The sequence below is a fragment of the Eleginops maclovinus genome, chromosome 18 (genome assembly GCF_036324505.1).
Source record: "Eleginops maclovinus isolate JMC-PN-2008 ecotype Puerto Natales chromosome 18, JC_Emac_rtc_rv5, whole genome shotgun sequence".
Classification (NCBI taxonomy): Eukaryota; Metazoa; Chordata; class Actinopteri; order Perciformes; family Eleginopidae; genus Eleginops; species Eleginops maclovinus.
The window spans coordinates 14372650-14388521 of record NC_086366.1 but is presented as its reverse complement, the minus strand read 5'-3'; the positions used below and the strand labels follow the sequence as shown (position 1 = coordinate 14388521).

The 15872-nt window shown below is 40.2% G+C and overlaps 2 protein-coding genes across 2 annotated transcripts in view; one reads left to right on the top strand and one right to left on the bottom strand.

Annotated features, from left to right (window-relative positions):
- ppm1lb (protein phosphatase, Mg2+/Mn2+ dependent, 1Lb) overlaps positions 1 to 3407 on the bottom strand; it is a 41269-nt gene extending 37862 nt beyond the window's left edge. Inside the window, exon 1 of the mRNA XM_063906841.1 lies at positions 2507 to 3407. Within this exon, the coding sequence (XP_063762911.1) occupies positions 2507 to 2905 (399 nt within the window). The 5' untranslated portion in view covers positions 2906 to 3407. The remainder of the gene's footprint in view (positions 1 to 2506) is intronic.
- Positions 3408 to 5340: 1933 nt separating this feature from the next.
- On the top strand, positions 5341 to 14311 carry nmd3 (NMD3 ribosome export adaptor). Its single transcript, XM_063907821.1, has 16 exons — positions 5341 to 5489; positions 5883 to 5974; positions 6844 to 6978; positions 7124 to 7220; positions 7628 to 7708; positions 8148 to 8276; positions 8955 to 9045; positions 9791 to 9869; positions 10280 to 10376; positions 10973 to 11090; positions 12138 to 12283; positions 12602 to 12714; positions 12797 to 12869; positions 13058 to 13164; positions 13614 to 13684; positions 13867 to 14311. The coding sequence occupies exons 2-16, from the start codon at positions 5931 to 5933 to the stop codon at positions 13998 to 14000; spliced, it is 1515 nt and encodes a 504-aa protein (XP_063763891.1). The 5' UTR covers positions 5341 to 5489; positions 5883 to 5930; the 3' UTR covers positions 14001 to 14311.
- The last annotated feature ends 1561 nt before the right edge of the window (positions 14312 to 15872 follow it).

Here is a 15872-nt window from a genome sequence, read left to right as displayed (position 1 = left end):
GCTTTGCAAAGCTGTTCCCTGAACGCAATGCATTGTTTATGTTGAAAAAGAACATAAGTGAGCACAAAAGAAGCAGAAAGAAAGGAGATCTTCCAGCTGCAAACAAGTATCGACTGTGGGTGGACAGTAACCAGCAAATCGTTTATCTAATGCGCCACTTGCTCATGGCATTGAGCTCAGCTAGCTGTGGAGAAGTCACTGGACAAACCAATTGGAAATACAGGATCTTAAGCAGAGTTGGGTATCTTGGGCACCTGCTCCACTTATCCACAAATACTCAATGCCAATTTAATAGCCAAGCCTGGATTACCTCAAATGTCTGTGAGTCACCTGGTTTGTCCTTGTAAGGGAATATGCAAAACTAACACAGAATATTAACTGATAGTATAAAGGCGTTAAAGTGAGTTCCTACTGCTATACCTCACTTTGAGGACCCATCTTAAAGAGGGTCATTAAATACAGTAGTTTGAAGACCACCACAATAGTATTGAGCTTTTTTGTAACATCTCCCGAAATTAAATTGTGCTTAATCACATTGTCATACAGCAAATCTGGATCAAGTCTACAAAAATGAACAACGTTTCATCAGTTTACAATCTGTCCCAACAAGCCTCCCTCTGCTTGTTCTGACAAAAGTCAATACCTATGCTCTTTGACAGTGCTAAATTCTTAAAGTTTGTCTCATAATGAATATATTTGTTGTCCTCAACGGGGTAGCTTCATAGGTACAGTGGGGCAAAAAAGTATTTAGTCAGCCACCAATTGTGCAAGTTCTCCCATTTAAAAAGATGAGAGAGGCCTGTCATTTTTATCATGGGTATACCTCAACTATGAGAGACAGAATGAGAAAAAAAAATCCAGGAAATCACATTGTAGGATTTTTAATGAATTTATTTTCAAATGATTGTGGAAAATAAGTATTTGGTCAATAACAAAAGTTCATCTCAATACTTTGTTATATACCCTTTGTTGGCAATGACAGAGGTCAAACGTTTTCTGTAAGTCTTCACAAGGGTTTCACACACTGTTGCTGGTATTTTGGCCCATTCCTCCATGCAGATCTCCTCTAAAGCAGTGATGTTTTGGGGCTGTCGCTGGGCAACACAGACTTTCAACTCCCTCTAAAGATTTTCTATGGGGTTGAGATCTGGAGACTGGCTAGGCCACTCCAGGACCTTGAGATGCTTCTTACGAAGCCACTCCTTCGTTGCCCTGGCGGTGTGTTTGGGATCATTGTCATGCTGAAAGACCCAGCCACGCTTCATCTTCAGTGCCCTTGCTGATGGAAGGAGGTTTTCACTCAAAATCTCACGATACATGGCCCCATTCATTCTTTCCTTTACACGGATCAGTCGTCCTGGTCCCTTTGCAGAAAAGCAGCCCCAAAGCATGATGTTTCCACCCCCATGCTTCACAGTAGGTATGGTGTTCTTTGGATGCAACTCTGCATTCTTTCTCCTCCAAACACGACGAGTTGAGTTTTTACCAACAAGTTCTATTTTGGTTTCATCTGACCATATGACATTCTCCCAATCCTCTTCTGGATCATCCAAATGCCCTCTAGCAAACTTCAGACGGGCCTGGACATGTACTGGCTTAAGCAGGGGGACACGTCTGGAACTGCAGGATTTAAGTCCCTGGCGGCGTAGTGTGTTACTGATGGTAGCCTCTGTTACTTTGGTCCCAGCTCTCTGCAGGTCATTCACTAGGTCCCCCCGTGTGGTTCTGGGATTTTTGCTCACCGTTCTTGTGATCATTTTGACCCCACGGGGTGAGATCTTGCGTGGAGCCCCAGATGGAGGGAGATTAGCAGTGGTCTTGTATGTCTTCCATTTTCGAATAATTGCTCCCACAGTTGATTTCTTCACACCAAGCTGCTTACCTATTGCAGATTCAGTTTTCCCAGCCTGGTGCAGGTCTACAATTTTGTCTCTGGTCTCCTTTGACAGCTCTTTGGTCTTGGCCATAGAGGAGTTTGGAGTATGACTGTTTGAGGTTGTGGACAGGTGTCTTTTATACTGATAACGAGTTCAAAAAGGTGCCATTAATACAGGTAACGAGTGGAGGACAGAGGAGCCTCTTAAAGAAGAAGTTACAGGTCTGTGAGAGCCAGAAATCTTGCTTATTTGTAGGTGACCAAATACTTACTTTACCGAGGAATTTACCAATTAATTCATTAAAAATCCTACAATGTGATTTCCTGGATTGTTTTTCTCATTTTGTCTCTCATAGTTGAGGTTTACCTATGATGAAAATTACAGGCCTCTCTCATCTTTTTAAATGGGAGAACTTGCACAATTGGTGGCTGACTAAATACTTTTTTGCCCCACTGTACATGCTGATGTCTGGAGTTGTTGAACATCTTACCGTGTGCGCACACACACACACACACACACACACACACACACACACACACACACACACACACACACACACACACACACACACACACACACACACACACACACACACACACACACACACACTCACACTCACACTCTCTCACCTCTCCTCCATGGCCATCAAAAATCCCAAATATAGAGGGGTGACTCTTGTTGACGATGTCGGTGAGCACCTCGAACCGGTCCTCCATGTGGTCTCGCCGGCCCTGGATGGAGTACACCGCCACGTTGCTGCTCTTGAACTCCCATGTCTTGGAGAACTCCGCGTCCAGGACGTCCAACCCGCCGAACCGCTCGTTTTGCATCATCTCCGCCACTTTCCCCTTGACCATCTTGACCGCATCCCGGCTGGACTTGACAATGGTCTTCACTTCGTCCGTGTGGAAGAAGTAACTCCACAGAGCCAGGCTGATGCACAGCAGGAACAAGGTCTCCGGTCTGAGCAGAAAATAACGCATGATCCGACCTAACAGAGACAACAGGGTCATTGTATCCTCTATCATCTATTTATTTACATGTAGGAAATCTGCGGCAGGTTGTGAGTCGCTCGCCCCCGCTGCAGGTTCAGTCCATCGTCGTTGGGGTAAGTGTTTTGGTATCGGTAAAACAGACGCATCTAACCCAGCGTTTGAAACCTGGATGCTTAAAGAGTATACTGTCAAGGGACACCTTAATGCGTGTTTAACCGGACACAGTAGGCAGGAGGTAAGGTCTACACAAACCGGGGAACGAACACGGTGCTCCAGCAGGTTTCCCTCTAGCATGCAGCCCTGCAGTGAGCCACCAGCAGCTTTCCGTGCACCATCTGATGCTGTACGAGAACACCGACTCCCCCGGGAAGAAAATGCAAGTCCTCCGTTCAGAGTTCAATTTAAGTCCTTGTGGTGGCTGCAGTAGGGCCGTGGGCAGAGTCTCTTCTTGGCCCCGCTACGGCTCCTCGTCCTGAAATAGCGGTCCGTGTCGCAACCAACACATTCCCAGCTGCCACACTGGCTGCGACTCTCTGCTGCTGACTGAGTATTAAAGCAGGGTGCTGCCTTCAGGTACAGCTCGGAATGTCCCAACAACGAGTCAGTGCTTCAGAGGAGCCACTTTAATTTAACTGTATAGTATTGTGCGGTGATAAACAGAGGTGGGAAGTAATCAAGTATATTTGCTCAAGTACTTCACTTAAGTACAATTTAGGGACTTGTACTTTACTTGTGTATTTCAATGCTGTACTACTCCACTACAATTCAGAAGTAAATAGTGTACTTTTACTCCACTACGTTTATGTAATACATATAAAATAGTTACTTTGCACATTTGGATTAATGACATGACATTTACTCAACACTTACATCAAACTTTAGTTACACCTGGAGCAAAGTTCACAAGCTACCCTGCATCACGCAGAGTAATTAAAATAGGTTCCACTTTTAAAAGCTTTGATAAACACATTATTGAATCAATAATTGGAATCAAAACATACAGTAATTACAATAATTCTGAAATGGGCTAGTCTGCATAACTATTACTCTACTTACTTGAAGTAATAGTAAGTAATGAAAAATGATATATTCATACTCATTGTGTAGGATGATTCATTTCATATACTTTATATTATATTATTGGAATCAAATTATTGATGCTGTATTGTGTTCATCATCCTTTTCTTTTGCAGCTTTTAAAGATGGGGTTAACTTTAATGACTCTTCTGCTGGGTAATCTTGGATAATGCCATACAAAAAAAGAGGTATGTAATTGTTAACAGAAATATACAATAATACTTTAAACCAGAAATTTAAGACACATCTTTCATGCATTTTGTATATTAACAGTCACATCTTGGTAGTGAAGCTGCATGTATTTCCACGTTTCTTTATTTCTTGCACTGAAAACATGAACATTAACGAATCGTTTTAGTTTAGATATATCCGACAGCATTTTAAGGCACCCAGAGCTGCGTTACCACAGGTGCGCACTAACAGAGTGGAGGGATTCTTTCTAAAACGCAGGGGGCCAATTATTCAAATTTCCTTGAATAATACGCATTATCGAAAAAATAATCCGTCTGAGTGCTAAATTATTAACAGTGCAACTTCTGTTAGACCATGGGAACACAGGGGTCCGACAAACGCTTGGTGCCATTAGGTTTTTCATAATATAATGGTAATTTTGTTAAAATGGGAATATATCTGACTAAATCCCAATATCAATTGACAAACCAAGGTCCTTTTTAGGATTGTACTTCAAAAGCTGATCTCAAGACGCTGTTTGCATAAGTGTCCATTCAAATCTGCATTATTTCATGATCTGTTTTTGAATTTAAATTATACTTTAAAAAACTATTTTCTATATTATTTATACATCACACCGCAAACCTTCTTGTGATTTGTACCACCAGCATAGTGCTCTATCTGTTTATCAGGGAGTGTGAGGATTCATGGGGTAGGGTCCAGCAGCTCTTTTTTTTTACCATGAACCTCAAATAACTTAATCAAAATGGTTAAGATTAACAGATTGGTAATATTAATTATGAAGTGTCTTAGATGATGAAACAGTAAGTATATTAAATCAAATAAAATGAATTAAGTAAAATAAATGCTCGACTCATATTACAATAATATTGTTGCTAAAATGAATGGTGAATGATGGTTATATGGTCTATGATAGTATGCATTTCTCGGAAACATTCATAATATTGGGTTTAAATTACTTTGCCTAACCTGGATTTAACAATCGTAATTTTTGGTAGTTATTTGCATTATTCAGCCAAATAAATTCCTATAAATTCTATCGTTTGCATCAGGACATACCTTTATATATAAAACATTAAAACAATAAATGTTCTCTCTTTTTTTCCTTATTTTGTTTGTCTTAATTGTCTTTATTTTTACATTTACTTTATTCTAGTTTGATGTGTATGTGGACCCCACGCTTTGCGATATTTAAACGATTTTTTGAAGGAAATGTATTCAGGCAAACAAGGACAGCCCCGGGGTCCTTCACTACTGCATGACGCCACCCAGCCTCTCTCGCTCCTCGCGAAAACGTGGAGGACTTCACTTCACGCTGTGTTGTGAATTTATCTTTAAAAACACTTCAGTAAGTTTTGTCAGCCCACGCTTGCAGGGATTTTAGTTATCGAATACATTTGTTTAACATGTTGTAGTTGTTCTTCAGGAATACATTTTAGAATTACTCGTAAAAACTGGCAAATTAGTCTCGAATGCTAACTGTGTGATACTGGATGTGTAGCATCAGCTAGCAGCTCTAGCTTCAGAGCATGCAACGCATCTCTTTAATGATTTAATATATTTTTCAATGTGTTTACTTAGTGTTAACAACAAACGAATAGTATTAAGTACCTGTTTTATTGAATAAAGTTAGTAGTTGTTACACACTGCTCGCTAATTGCTAATGTAGGCTATTCTCTAGCTAGCAGATGTGTTACTTTTAAAGCTGTGCCAGTAAAATATGTCGTGTTTCTGTCCTCAGATATCATAAAGTTCCATTGAGAAACACTGATCTCTGAAGTTGACAATAATGGAGTATATACAAGCCCCTGCCACAAGCAGCCAGGGAAATATGTAAGTGAATAAATATAAATGGTATTCATGTCTTCTAATCACAGTGCTCACAATGTGTAAAGTGCATCCCATCTTTTCCTTTTTTGACAGATTTGATTTGGTGCTTACTAACTGACATCATAAATGAATGTTCAAGGGATAGATTTAATATATACATTTACAATAAGTTGATTGTGGCGAATTATTGGGATAATATCTTTACATATGTGACTGAAAGACCTAAAATGATTATTTTAAATATTTGAAGGAATTATAATGAAAGATGGATCAGACAAACACAATTTATTATTTCCAATGTATTCGTCTTGTATTTGTGCAGCGGGAGCTGATACATGTTTACGTTATTTAAGATAGTTACATTTTGTTTTGATCAAAAACTATGTTCACTAATAAAAGATGTCTATCCTATCTGATTCTTCACTTAATTTGAGTTTGATTGATTGCAGTGAGTTTCTGTAATCATATTAAGATCTTAAGTCATATTTTGATGTTATCAGGATGATATTGTAAATTGCAAGTCTTTTGGCCAGGAAAACCGTTGCATGTCATTTTCATATTGTTTTATTGACACACTTGTTCAGTTGACAATATCAACTTTTTAATGTTGCTAGCTTAATTTGTATAACGTTTGAACACCAACTGTTGTAAAAAACTTAAATCATGTGTTGTATAGACAAAGATAAAACATTAGTGAGTTCCTGTACAATTTTTTCAAATTTGCATCAGGAGAAATGTAGCACAATCAGCAGAAATGTTAAGTTTTCTTGGAGACAATTACTGATTTTTGATAGACATAAAGGTGTAAACTACCACGTCCTTTTTGTTTTATTTCTTTATGTTTTTACCAATGTTCCCTTTCCCCTCACCAGCCTGTGCTGTACCTGTGGCGTCCCCATCCCTCCCAACCCAGCCAACATGTGTGTGGCCTGCCTGCGTACTCAGGTAGACATCTCAGAGGGGATTCCCAAGCAAGTCACTGTAAACTTCTGCAAGCAGTGTGAAAGGTTTGTTTCATGCTCTTTAAAAAAAAAAAATTGTAACTACATGATACACAGACTATAGCAATGCTTCTCTCTAGACCGACATTCTTAAGAACAGTTGCTTTTGAGAAATTTGAGGCTCAAAAGCTCATCTTCCTCTATCATTCAGGTACCTGCAGCCTCCAGCCACCTGGATGCAGTGTGCCCTGGAGTCCAGGGAGTTGCTCTCTCTTTGCCTGAAAAAAATCAAGAGCTCTATGACCAAAGTAAGTATGCTTAACTTCATAATCGACAACAGCACATTTGCACTAAATCAAAGACACAGAAGGTTGCATGAATATCGTAGGTATAACTGGTATCCAGTTTATCCTTTGTCACCTATCTAATTAGAATTGTAAAGCTCAGATCCATCTTTTTACTGAGGATAGTTATTTTATGGTTGTATTAAATTAATTAAACGTAGCTTGCACGCATGTGGTGGATTTATTTCTTTGGAGCCTCTCGTATAATGCTGACTAATACAATATAAGTCCTATCGCCTGTATTGTCAACGTTTTGTGTCCACACCATGTATATGACTTTTCCCGATGATGTGCACTATGTTCACTACAGTATTTGTACGTGTTCCTTTTGGGGCTAATGCTATTTTTAAACCACATATCTCTCCTCACAGGTGCGTCTTATTGATGCTGGCTTTCTGTGGACAGAGCCTCACTCCAAAAGGATTAAGATGAAAGTGACGATTCAGAAAGAGGTAAGAGAACAGAGTGGAAGTGATAACTGTGGGAAACTGACATTCAAACTAATGGATTAAAATGACCCGAGAGGGGCAACACGTGTTACATCTAAAGGTTATCTGGTTCACTGTCCAGTGAGATAAAATCTTAAATGAAGTGGTCTGTTTTTGAATGAGTTATGTGTGTTTGAGAGGAGGGAGATTTTGCCAGTGGCTGTCATCTCATCTCATTGACCTTTAGTGAGAATCTGAGTCCTGTGCTTCTCAGGACTAACTCTTTTGTGTGTGCTGTTGGAGCGTCCGTATAAAACTGTCTCTAGATCCTGGTCAGATGTATCAAAATGACTGAGAAATGGTAGCATGTGTTTTTTTGTCCAGAAATAAATAACTTATAGTTTTTTTCACTGTTTGCCGTTTAGAGCCTATTTTCTAACTCTTCCTGTCTCTGCCTATTCAGGTGATGAACGGTGCTATCCTACAGCAGGTGTTTGTGGTCGAATATGTCATCCAGTACCAGATGTGTGACGACTGCCATCGTGTGGAAGCCAAGGACTTCTGGAAGGCCGTTGTTCAAGTCAGACAGAAGGTACGGCTCTTTTGTTCCATGACATATCATATAAATATGGTTTATTTCCTTCTAATTTCTGCTCTTTTGTTGTACATAAACTCTGCCCACATTTTAAACCTTTTGAAAATGTTTTACATACAGTGTGAATGCATTGCTACATGCATAGTTTAAGGAAAAGTTTATTGATTATTGAATACATTTTACATGCCCATGGACAACAGAGGAAAATTAGCATTATGTTATATATGGTAAAGTATATTATAGTACAGTGTGCCTGTTTCAAATATACCAAAAAATAAACATTGTCTTTTTGTCAACGTATATATTCTGTGAATCTGGTTGTCCCGGTTTGAATAATGGCATCAAAAGCTGCTGGGCAAGAAACTCAATCTGTTTTTACTCACATTTCCCAAAATGTTGGCCGTTTGTAGGTTTAATTTTGCACTCTTTAATTGTCATTCTGTATTTCTCTCTGATAAAAAGTCTGTCTTTTAACAATCCTGGTATTGTGTGCTGAAGCGGTGTCTGTTTATTATAAAAAACAAACATATTTTAGGGCTGGAATTTTTCCATTTTTATCACTGATGTTTTGAGTAAACAAAGCTTAGCTGCAGTGCTACAGAGCTGCGACATCCCAGGTGTGGGCTTGGAAGCAGCTGATACAATGATGACGAAAAATTCTGCTTATTTGTACAGACCGTTCATAGAAAGACATTCTACTATCTCGAGCAGCTGATCCTCAAGCACAAACTCCACCAGAATGCCCTCAACATCAAAGAAATCAATGGTAGGTCAATGACATATGATTATACATACTGTACTTGATTGTTGCTTGTTTGTTAGTATGTGTCTTACAGGGGAGGGGCTGTATTTACGGCCTCTTATGGTGTGACAGTGTAAAAGTGGGAAACTTGTCTCATTCATCATCGGTGTAACTGATGTGGATTAGAACTAAGCAGAGCTTAATGATGTGTCGAGTGTTAATTACCTCGTTCCAGACAGCAAGCCATGCATGCATATCACTGGCTCCAATCAGTCCATACAGCTGTCCCCGTGTGGGCCTCAGAGGAGGGCATGCGTCGTGCATCTAATCAGTGCGCTGTAATCAGAGCAGGCATGCCATATCCAGAATTCCTGCCATTCAAGCTGGATTCATAACCTATTTAGAGCTGCTTACTGCCACATCACACACACAAAGACCTGCACACACTCAGGCGCTCATGCTGTGCACTGAGTGACAGCCCAGCAGCAGCAGCAGCAGCTCTCTCTCTCTGTCTCTGTCTGTCTGTCTGTGCTCTAAGACTGTGAAGTGGAGTTTTGGCTGGTGGTGTAATTTAAATTGTCTCCATATCTCGGCAGGACTTAAAAGGCTTTATTGAAGTTACAACATGTGGCTGCCATATTTTTTTCTCCATCTTATCAACTCTCTTGTGTTTTTGCATGCATGTGTGTTCTGCATTGGGAATGACTAGTGAAGGGGGCCTGTTATTGATTTATTGGTTGAGGTGTTTGATGGTATTTTCTCCTTTCAGATGGAATAGATTTCTACTACAGCTCCAAGCAGCACGCTCAGAAAATGGTTGACTTCCTCCAGTGCACTGTGCCCTGCAGGTAAGCAACGCCTCTTTTTTGTCTTTGTGTATGAAATAATCTTCCTCATGAGTCTCAGTATTAGAACAACAATGCTAATCTCAAAAAGATTGACTGATTTTGACTGCCTACTCTCAGTATTATTCCAACTTTTTGGACCTTTATGAGGTAGTATCGTGTATCATGTGACATTATATTAATTTGTTTTTTCTGAAGGCTTAAAAAGCTCAAAAATTAGATTGTCATTAACTAGATGTTGTCATGATCTTCAAAAGTTCAGATGAGTCAGACTGCACTTTTCATGTGTTTGGAACATCTTGATTTGTTCAGGCCCTTCTGTGATCATTATTCCAACTGGAACAATGTGAACTCGGCTGAGTCTCTCTTAACAGGAATGTTGACAAAAAAAAATGTTCTTCTGTATTTTAAAGGTCAAAGACATCCCAACGTCTCATCTCTCACGATATCCACTCAAACACGTTCAACTATAAGAGCACCTATTCCATGGAGATCGTACCCGTCTGCAAGGTATAAATGTGAAGAAAACAAGGGATTTAATTTAAGGAAAGTGTTGTTCCGCTCCACTGATGGAGTTGAGACACACCTGTATCTGCTCAGCACTTCAGACAAGTCACAGCTGATCACGTCTCCACTGAAGCCCCTCAGTTTGTTACTTAAGTAAAAATGTTGTGTTGTCTCGTGATCGGTTGATGTGCCAAAAGGCAAGGATCCTTCATGTAGGATTTGTTTCTAACGCTCAAACTTAATATATAACTACGGTAGGGATATCATCTCTTAGGTGTGTATTCAGCATTTTCAATAGCTGCTAAATCTCATTTGACATGCAACTTTAGTTCTGTGTATATATTAGCAATACATACATTTAGGTGTACTCCATAACATGTTTAAATGAATGGGCTGATAAAGAAAACCAGGAATCTAAATAGTGCTAGATACCCCACGGTGAACTGTATGATAGTGTTTAAACTTTGGCTAGATTCCAGGTCTTAGAAATACTTTTTTATGTCTGTTTTTTGGGCACTTCAAGAGCCAGTGCACATTTTCAATGCTGATTCTTCAACCTCAGTTTGACCCCTGGTTGTCTGGTTGTGTCTGCTTCCCAGGACAACGTAGTATGTCTTTCACCGCGGCTGGCGCAGAGCTTGGGCAACATGGGGCAAGTGTGTGTGTGTGCCCGTGTCACCAGCACCATCCATCTGATCGACCCCAACACCCTGCAGAGTGAGTATTTATTCTGCCACAGTGCAGGGCACACTGACGCCACAGTGCAGGGCACACACTGACGCCACAGTGCAGGGCACACTGACGCCACAGTGCAGGGCACAATGACGCCACAGTCCAGTTTCACCAAAACACCTTTCTAGTCCAATATATCTGCAGACAGAGAAAGTGCTTAATTTGAAGATGCAGCTATTTTTATTTCCCAAATATTTTGTAGTCTATTAAGATTCACACTCTTTTCATCACTGCCACAAGTTTTGTTGATTCATGCATTTATGTCTTTGATTGATTAACAACGCACATCACTTATTGTATGTTACCATGGTGATATAACTGAATCATAGCTTGAGTGAAAGCTGCACTAAGCTGACCCCAGTCTGCTGACCACATGTTCAGCACAGCAGTCTCACTCAACAGCTTCCCTCTGCTTCCAGTCACGACACTCTACAAAAAAAAACATGTCATACATTCTTTCAAAGTCAACTTATATGGAGGGAATCATAATTAATACAAGAAAGCAAAAGAAAAAACAGACCATTGTCAACAATGCGTTTCCTTTGAATTCGCTGTAATCGTCATGCGAGAGGCTGTGAGGCTCCTCAATAGAATTCTGACATTTTGTCAGCAGCACACATGTTTTTAATTATTCTTCAAAGAGCAGGCTATTTTGGTTGCAGATATGTTGTGATCAGGCTGAAAAGCTGAAACAGCCTCCAGGCAGAGCTCTGTTCGGCAGATTTTGGCTGCAGTAGACAATTAAACTGAGTATTTAAAATATTTGTCCTGCTGTTTTGCTGCTTCATTGTAATTAAAATACAGCCAGAAAGACTTCCCTTTGTCTGCTTGGTTTGAAATATGTACAGAAAAACGCATCTGATTCATGTTTCTTTAAGAACCCATGTGATTGATCTCATTTTCCCAAGTTCTTTAACTGTCAAGTAACAACCAAAGGGGCTTTATATTTTCTGCCCACATTTTTGGCTTTTTTTGTTTTAAGGACTACAGACTTGTCAGCAATAAACAAATGATCTCTCTATTACTCCCTAGTTGCTGAGGTGGATGGGGGCACCTTCTGGCGTTACCCCTTCAGCAGTCTCTGTAACCCACGGCAACTGGAGGAGTTCATCGTCATGGACATTGACATCATCAGGAACCAGAAGCTGGGAGCTGGAGCCGGCATAAGGTCCAATAAGGTGAGGGTGTGTTTGTGTGTGTTCTTGGAGAACAGATTCCATTATGGGAGGACGTTGCATTTTTCTTTAAAAAAAATCAATAGCAAAGCTCTGTCCCCCAGTCTGTTAGCGGGATTCATGCCAAAATCACAGGAGTGTCTGTTTCAGAAGCGCAGTCAGGGGAGGACGTTTGTAGGGACACTGTTGGCTCGCTTTCCTCTCTGAATCATGATTGATGCATCCTTCTAAACTAATTAGATAAAAAGTAAATACAAATGTTGTTTTAATGGCTTGAAAATCATTGATATTCCCCTGTGTGTATTTGTGTTTGTGTTACAGCACTCTCTGGCTGAGCTATGGGTCCAGAAAACCTCAGAGATGGACACCAGTCAGCAGTATCACTGCCGTACATACCTGGGCCACCTGCTGAACATCGGAGACCTGGTGCTCGGGTGAGTACAAGGAATTGATGGGAAGTTCAGAAGTGAGTCGAGTTGCAGTAAAGACTTGACGGGGCATTTACTTCTCACACAGATATGACTTTGCCAACTCCAACATCAATGATGAACACCTGAATAAGATGAACCCTCATGTCATTCCTGATGTGGTAAGACTCCTCCGTGAATAAACCTTCCATGATATTTTTAAGTAGCTATGGTCAACTAGATTAACACTGACCTCTAGAGGCTACAGATAGACAAAATACTGCCAAAAGATACAATCACATTATTTGGAAAACACTTGCATCGGTTGTGGGGTTTTTCATTTTCACAACCTGAATGTGGACCCTCTAAGGTGCTGATCAAGAAGAGCTACGACCGCAACAGGAGGGCGAAGCGCAGGAACTGGAAACTGAAGGAGATGGAGAGAGACCGTGAAGGCCTGGACACAGATGATGAGAGGTGAGAGAGTAATGCAGAGTGCCTGAATGATTTAGTTTATTTATTTAGAGCAGCAACACAGTGTCTGTTGGATAGTTTCAATGGATCAACAATGGAGCTCTGCCACAAGTTATTGCTTTTGCTTCACATACTATACTTGTTCTTAGGATCATTTTTTGATTTAGATCTTTTTGATGTGTTAATATAAATGTAGATTATCCCCAGACATATGCCTAAAAGTTTGTTCTTGGAGACGTTCCTTTTTAAATGCCCTTAAAATAAATTACGTACATACATTAAGGGCCCTGAATATCTACCCAAATAAACCATTTTTAAATCCTCAAATACATCTTGAGGCTAGGAGAAAAGTTTGACAATGTGGCAAGAATTTGAGAGTATCGTGTAAATATGTTTTCCTCTGTAATGTCTTACCACATTGATTTTCCTTTAACTTGCTTTTCTGTCCTCAGACAATACCAGGACTTCCTGGAGGACCTGGAGGAGGATGAGGCTCTGAGAAAGAACATTAACATCTACAGAGGTGAGGAGCCGAACACTGCGGATCTCCAGACACTTCAGCACTTTTGTTGTTTCCTATTTTGCACTTAAATAGTTGATAGGGCTCATTTCCTGTCAGTGCTGCATAAGCTCCCAATAGACCTGATGTCACAATGTTATTGATGTGTTGGATGGTTAATAAAGAGGTTGATTTTTGAATTTCAGATACCTCCAAGGTCGCAGTGGAGAGCGACACTGACGATGAAGGAGCACCACGTGTTTCGCTGGCGGAGATGCTGGAGGAGCTCAGCCTGGCGGACGCAACAGGAGAAGATGGTGCCGACATGATGACAGAGTAGCCGCCTTACCCGTGTGACACTGACAGCTGCTCTGTCACAAACAGGACCGCTGATAATACAGTTAACACATAGCTGGAATAACAGCAGGTTTGATAGAAACATCGACAAAAAATGTGTCACCGAAATATTAGCAGCTCATCAGACTGATTTATTATAACAGTAAAAACCCATAAACTGGGTTATAATGGGGCCACCTACTGTGGTAACAAATATATTTCTAAATGACTCTTTATCTCTTTGTCATGTAATATTTGAAGTGATATGGAAATGGAGTGCTTGTAGTTCTCTATCAAAATAAATATTTGTCCTAATGCTGACTTCATGGATTTTGTTTCTTTTGGGGATTTAAGACATTTTCCGGGTCCTGTGTTTAGTCAGGTGGCAATAAACGTTACCTGCTGTGAAAATATCCTTTGTGAGACCAACGTGCATCAAAAAGTACACATTTAAAATCACTGCACAGTCTGCTGTGAGTATACTTTCTGTCACATGAACACACTTCATTAATTAAACCTGTGTAGACTCGGTATGCGTCAAGATATCTGCTTTACATATCCACCAGAGGGAGCTCCAACAAAAGAGAGGTCATGCATCAAATAGCCACACTTGTAGTAACCCAAGCCAGGGGTTTTAATAGCTGAATTTGGCTACGATGGGCCTTATTCAACTCACCCAGCTGCACCATCTGTTCAGTGCTATCTGTGTGGTCTCTGATGTTGGCTGATGCTAGAGAAACATAGAGTTGAGGCTGCCCTGAGCAACAATGTTTTCAAATAATATGATGTGATTTGCATCTTGTTGGAACCACTTGAGCTCATGTGAAAGTAATTCTCAACTCCAAAAAGTGGAAAACAAACATCTGCAAACTTATGTAGAAGATTCTGAATTTGTGAAATGTCACATTTAGATTAAACAAATGACCTCATGTTATAGTTATAAAGAGAGTGGCTTCTGAATGTGTAAAAGGTTGTTTATTCAAGATAGCTTATATAGCAGAAATGTTTTGAATGTTGGTCAGATTTCTTTGGTCTGGTAGTAGTTCTGACATCGTGACCCTTGATATTTCAAACTCAATTCAAGTGATTGGAGAATTGATTTTGGAGGATCCCTAAAAATGTAGTCAGTAAGTTTGCATGGCTGTGCAGGTCTACAGATACAGTTATGAAGCAGTGTGTAACTAAAGACACCAGAGGAATGTCTGTTTCAGAGAGAGTAAGCCGTCGGTCTGTGTGACATGTCTCACGTTCTAAATTAAAGAGGGAGAAGGTGGCACGGTTTTGTTTTTCATAAACCTGAGCTGGTTGTTCACAGTAATCAGATCCACTTGGGAAAATGAATTAGCTGAATCCCCTCTGGGCATGTGTGTTGGGTTAGGGTAACAAGAACATAGAGTAGGGGTTCTCATTTTTTCAGATCACCCCTCTGTTCACCTCAGTTTCTCACCATATTGACACCATAATGGCTTGTGGTTGGAGCTTTGATTCCCAGTACTACCTCAGCTACTATGAACTGAGGAGACCTTGTCAGATTTGAATACAAATTTCCAAAGTGCATAGTGGAGCTGGACAGGATGGCTTATTAAAAGTTTCTAGGAGTCTGCGAGGGGAATTTTTTCCTTTCAAACTTGTTTGGCTTTTTTTAACGACTCTTCCTCTATGAGACGTTGACAAAAATATAGAGTGCATCCATGTGTAATCCACAGAAGCAGTTCCTGTGTTTACACATCAATAATGCAGTGTTGTAAAGTGCAAGAACTAGCCAGTTCAGCAAATATTGAGCAGATAGGAGATAAGAATGACAAACTTTGTCTGATTGTCCCAAAACATAAAAGGACACATTTTCAGCTAATACTCGAATTACATTTTTTCAGGA

Coding starts and splice junctions, on each gene's coding strand:
- nmd3 (XM_063907821.1), top strand. CDS start 5,931: ATGGAGTATATACAAGCCCCTGCCACAAGCAGCCAGGGAAATAT. Junction 9,870..10,279: donor CAGTGCACTGTGCCCTGCAG/GTAAGCAACGCC, acceptor TGTATTTTAAAG/GTCAAAGACATCCCAACGTC. Junction 13,685..13,866: donor GAACATTAACATCTACAGAG/GTGAGGAGCCGA, acceptor TTTGAATTTCAG/ATACCTCCAAGGTCGCAGTG.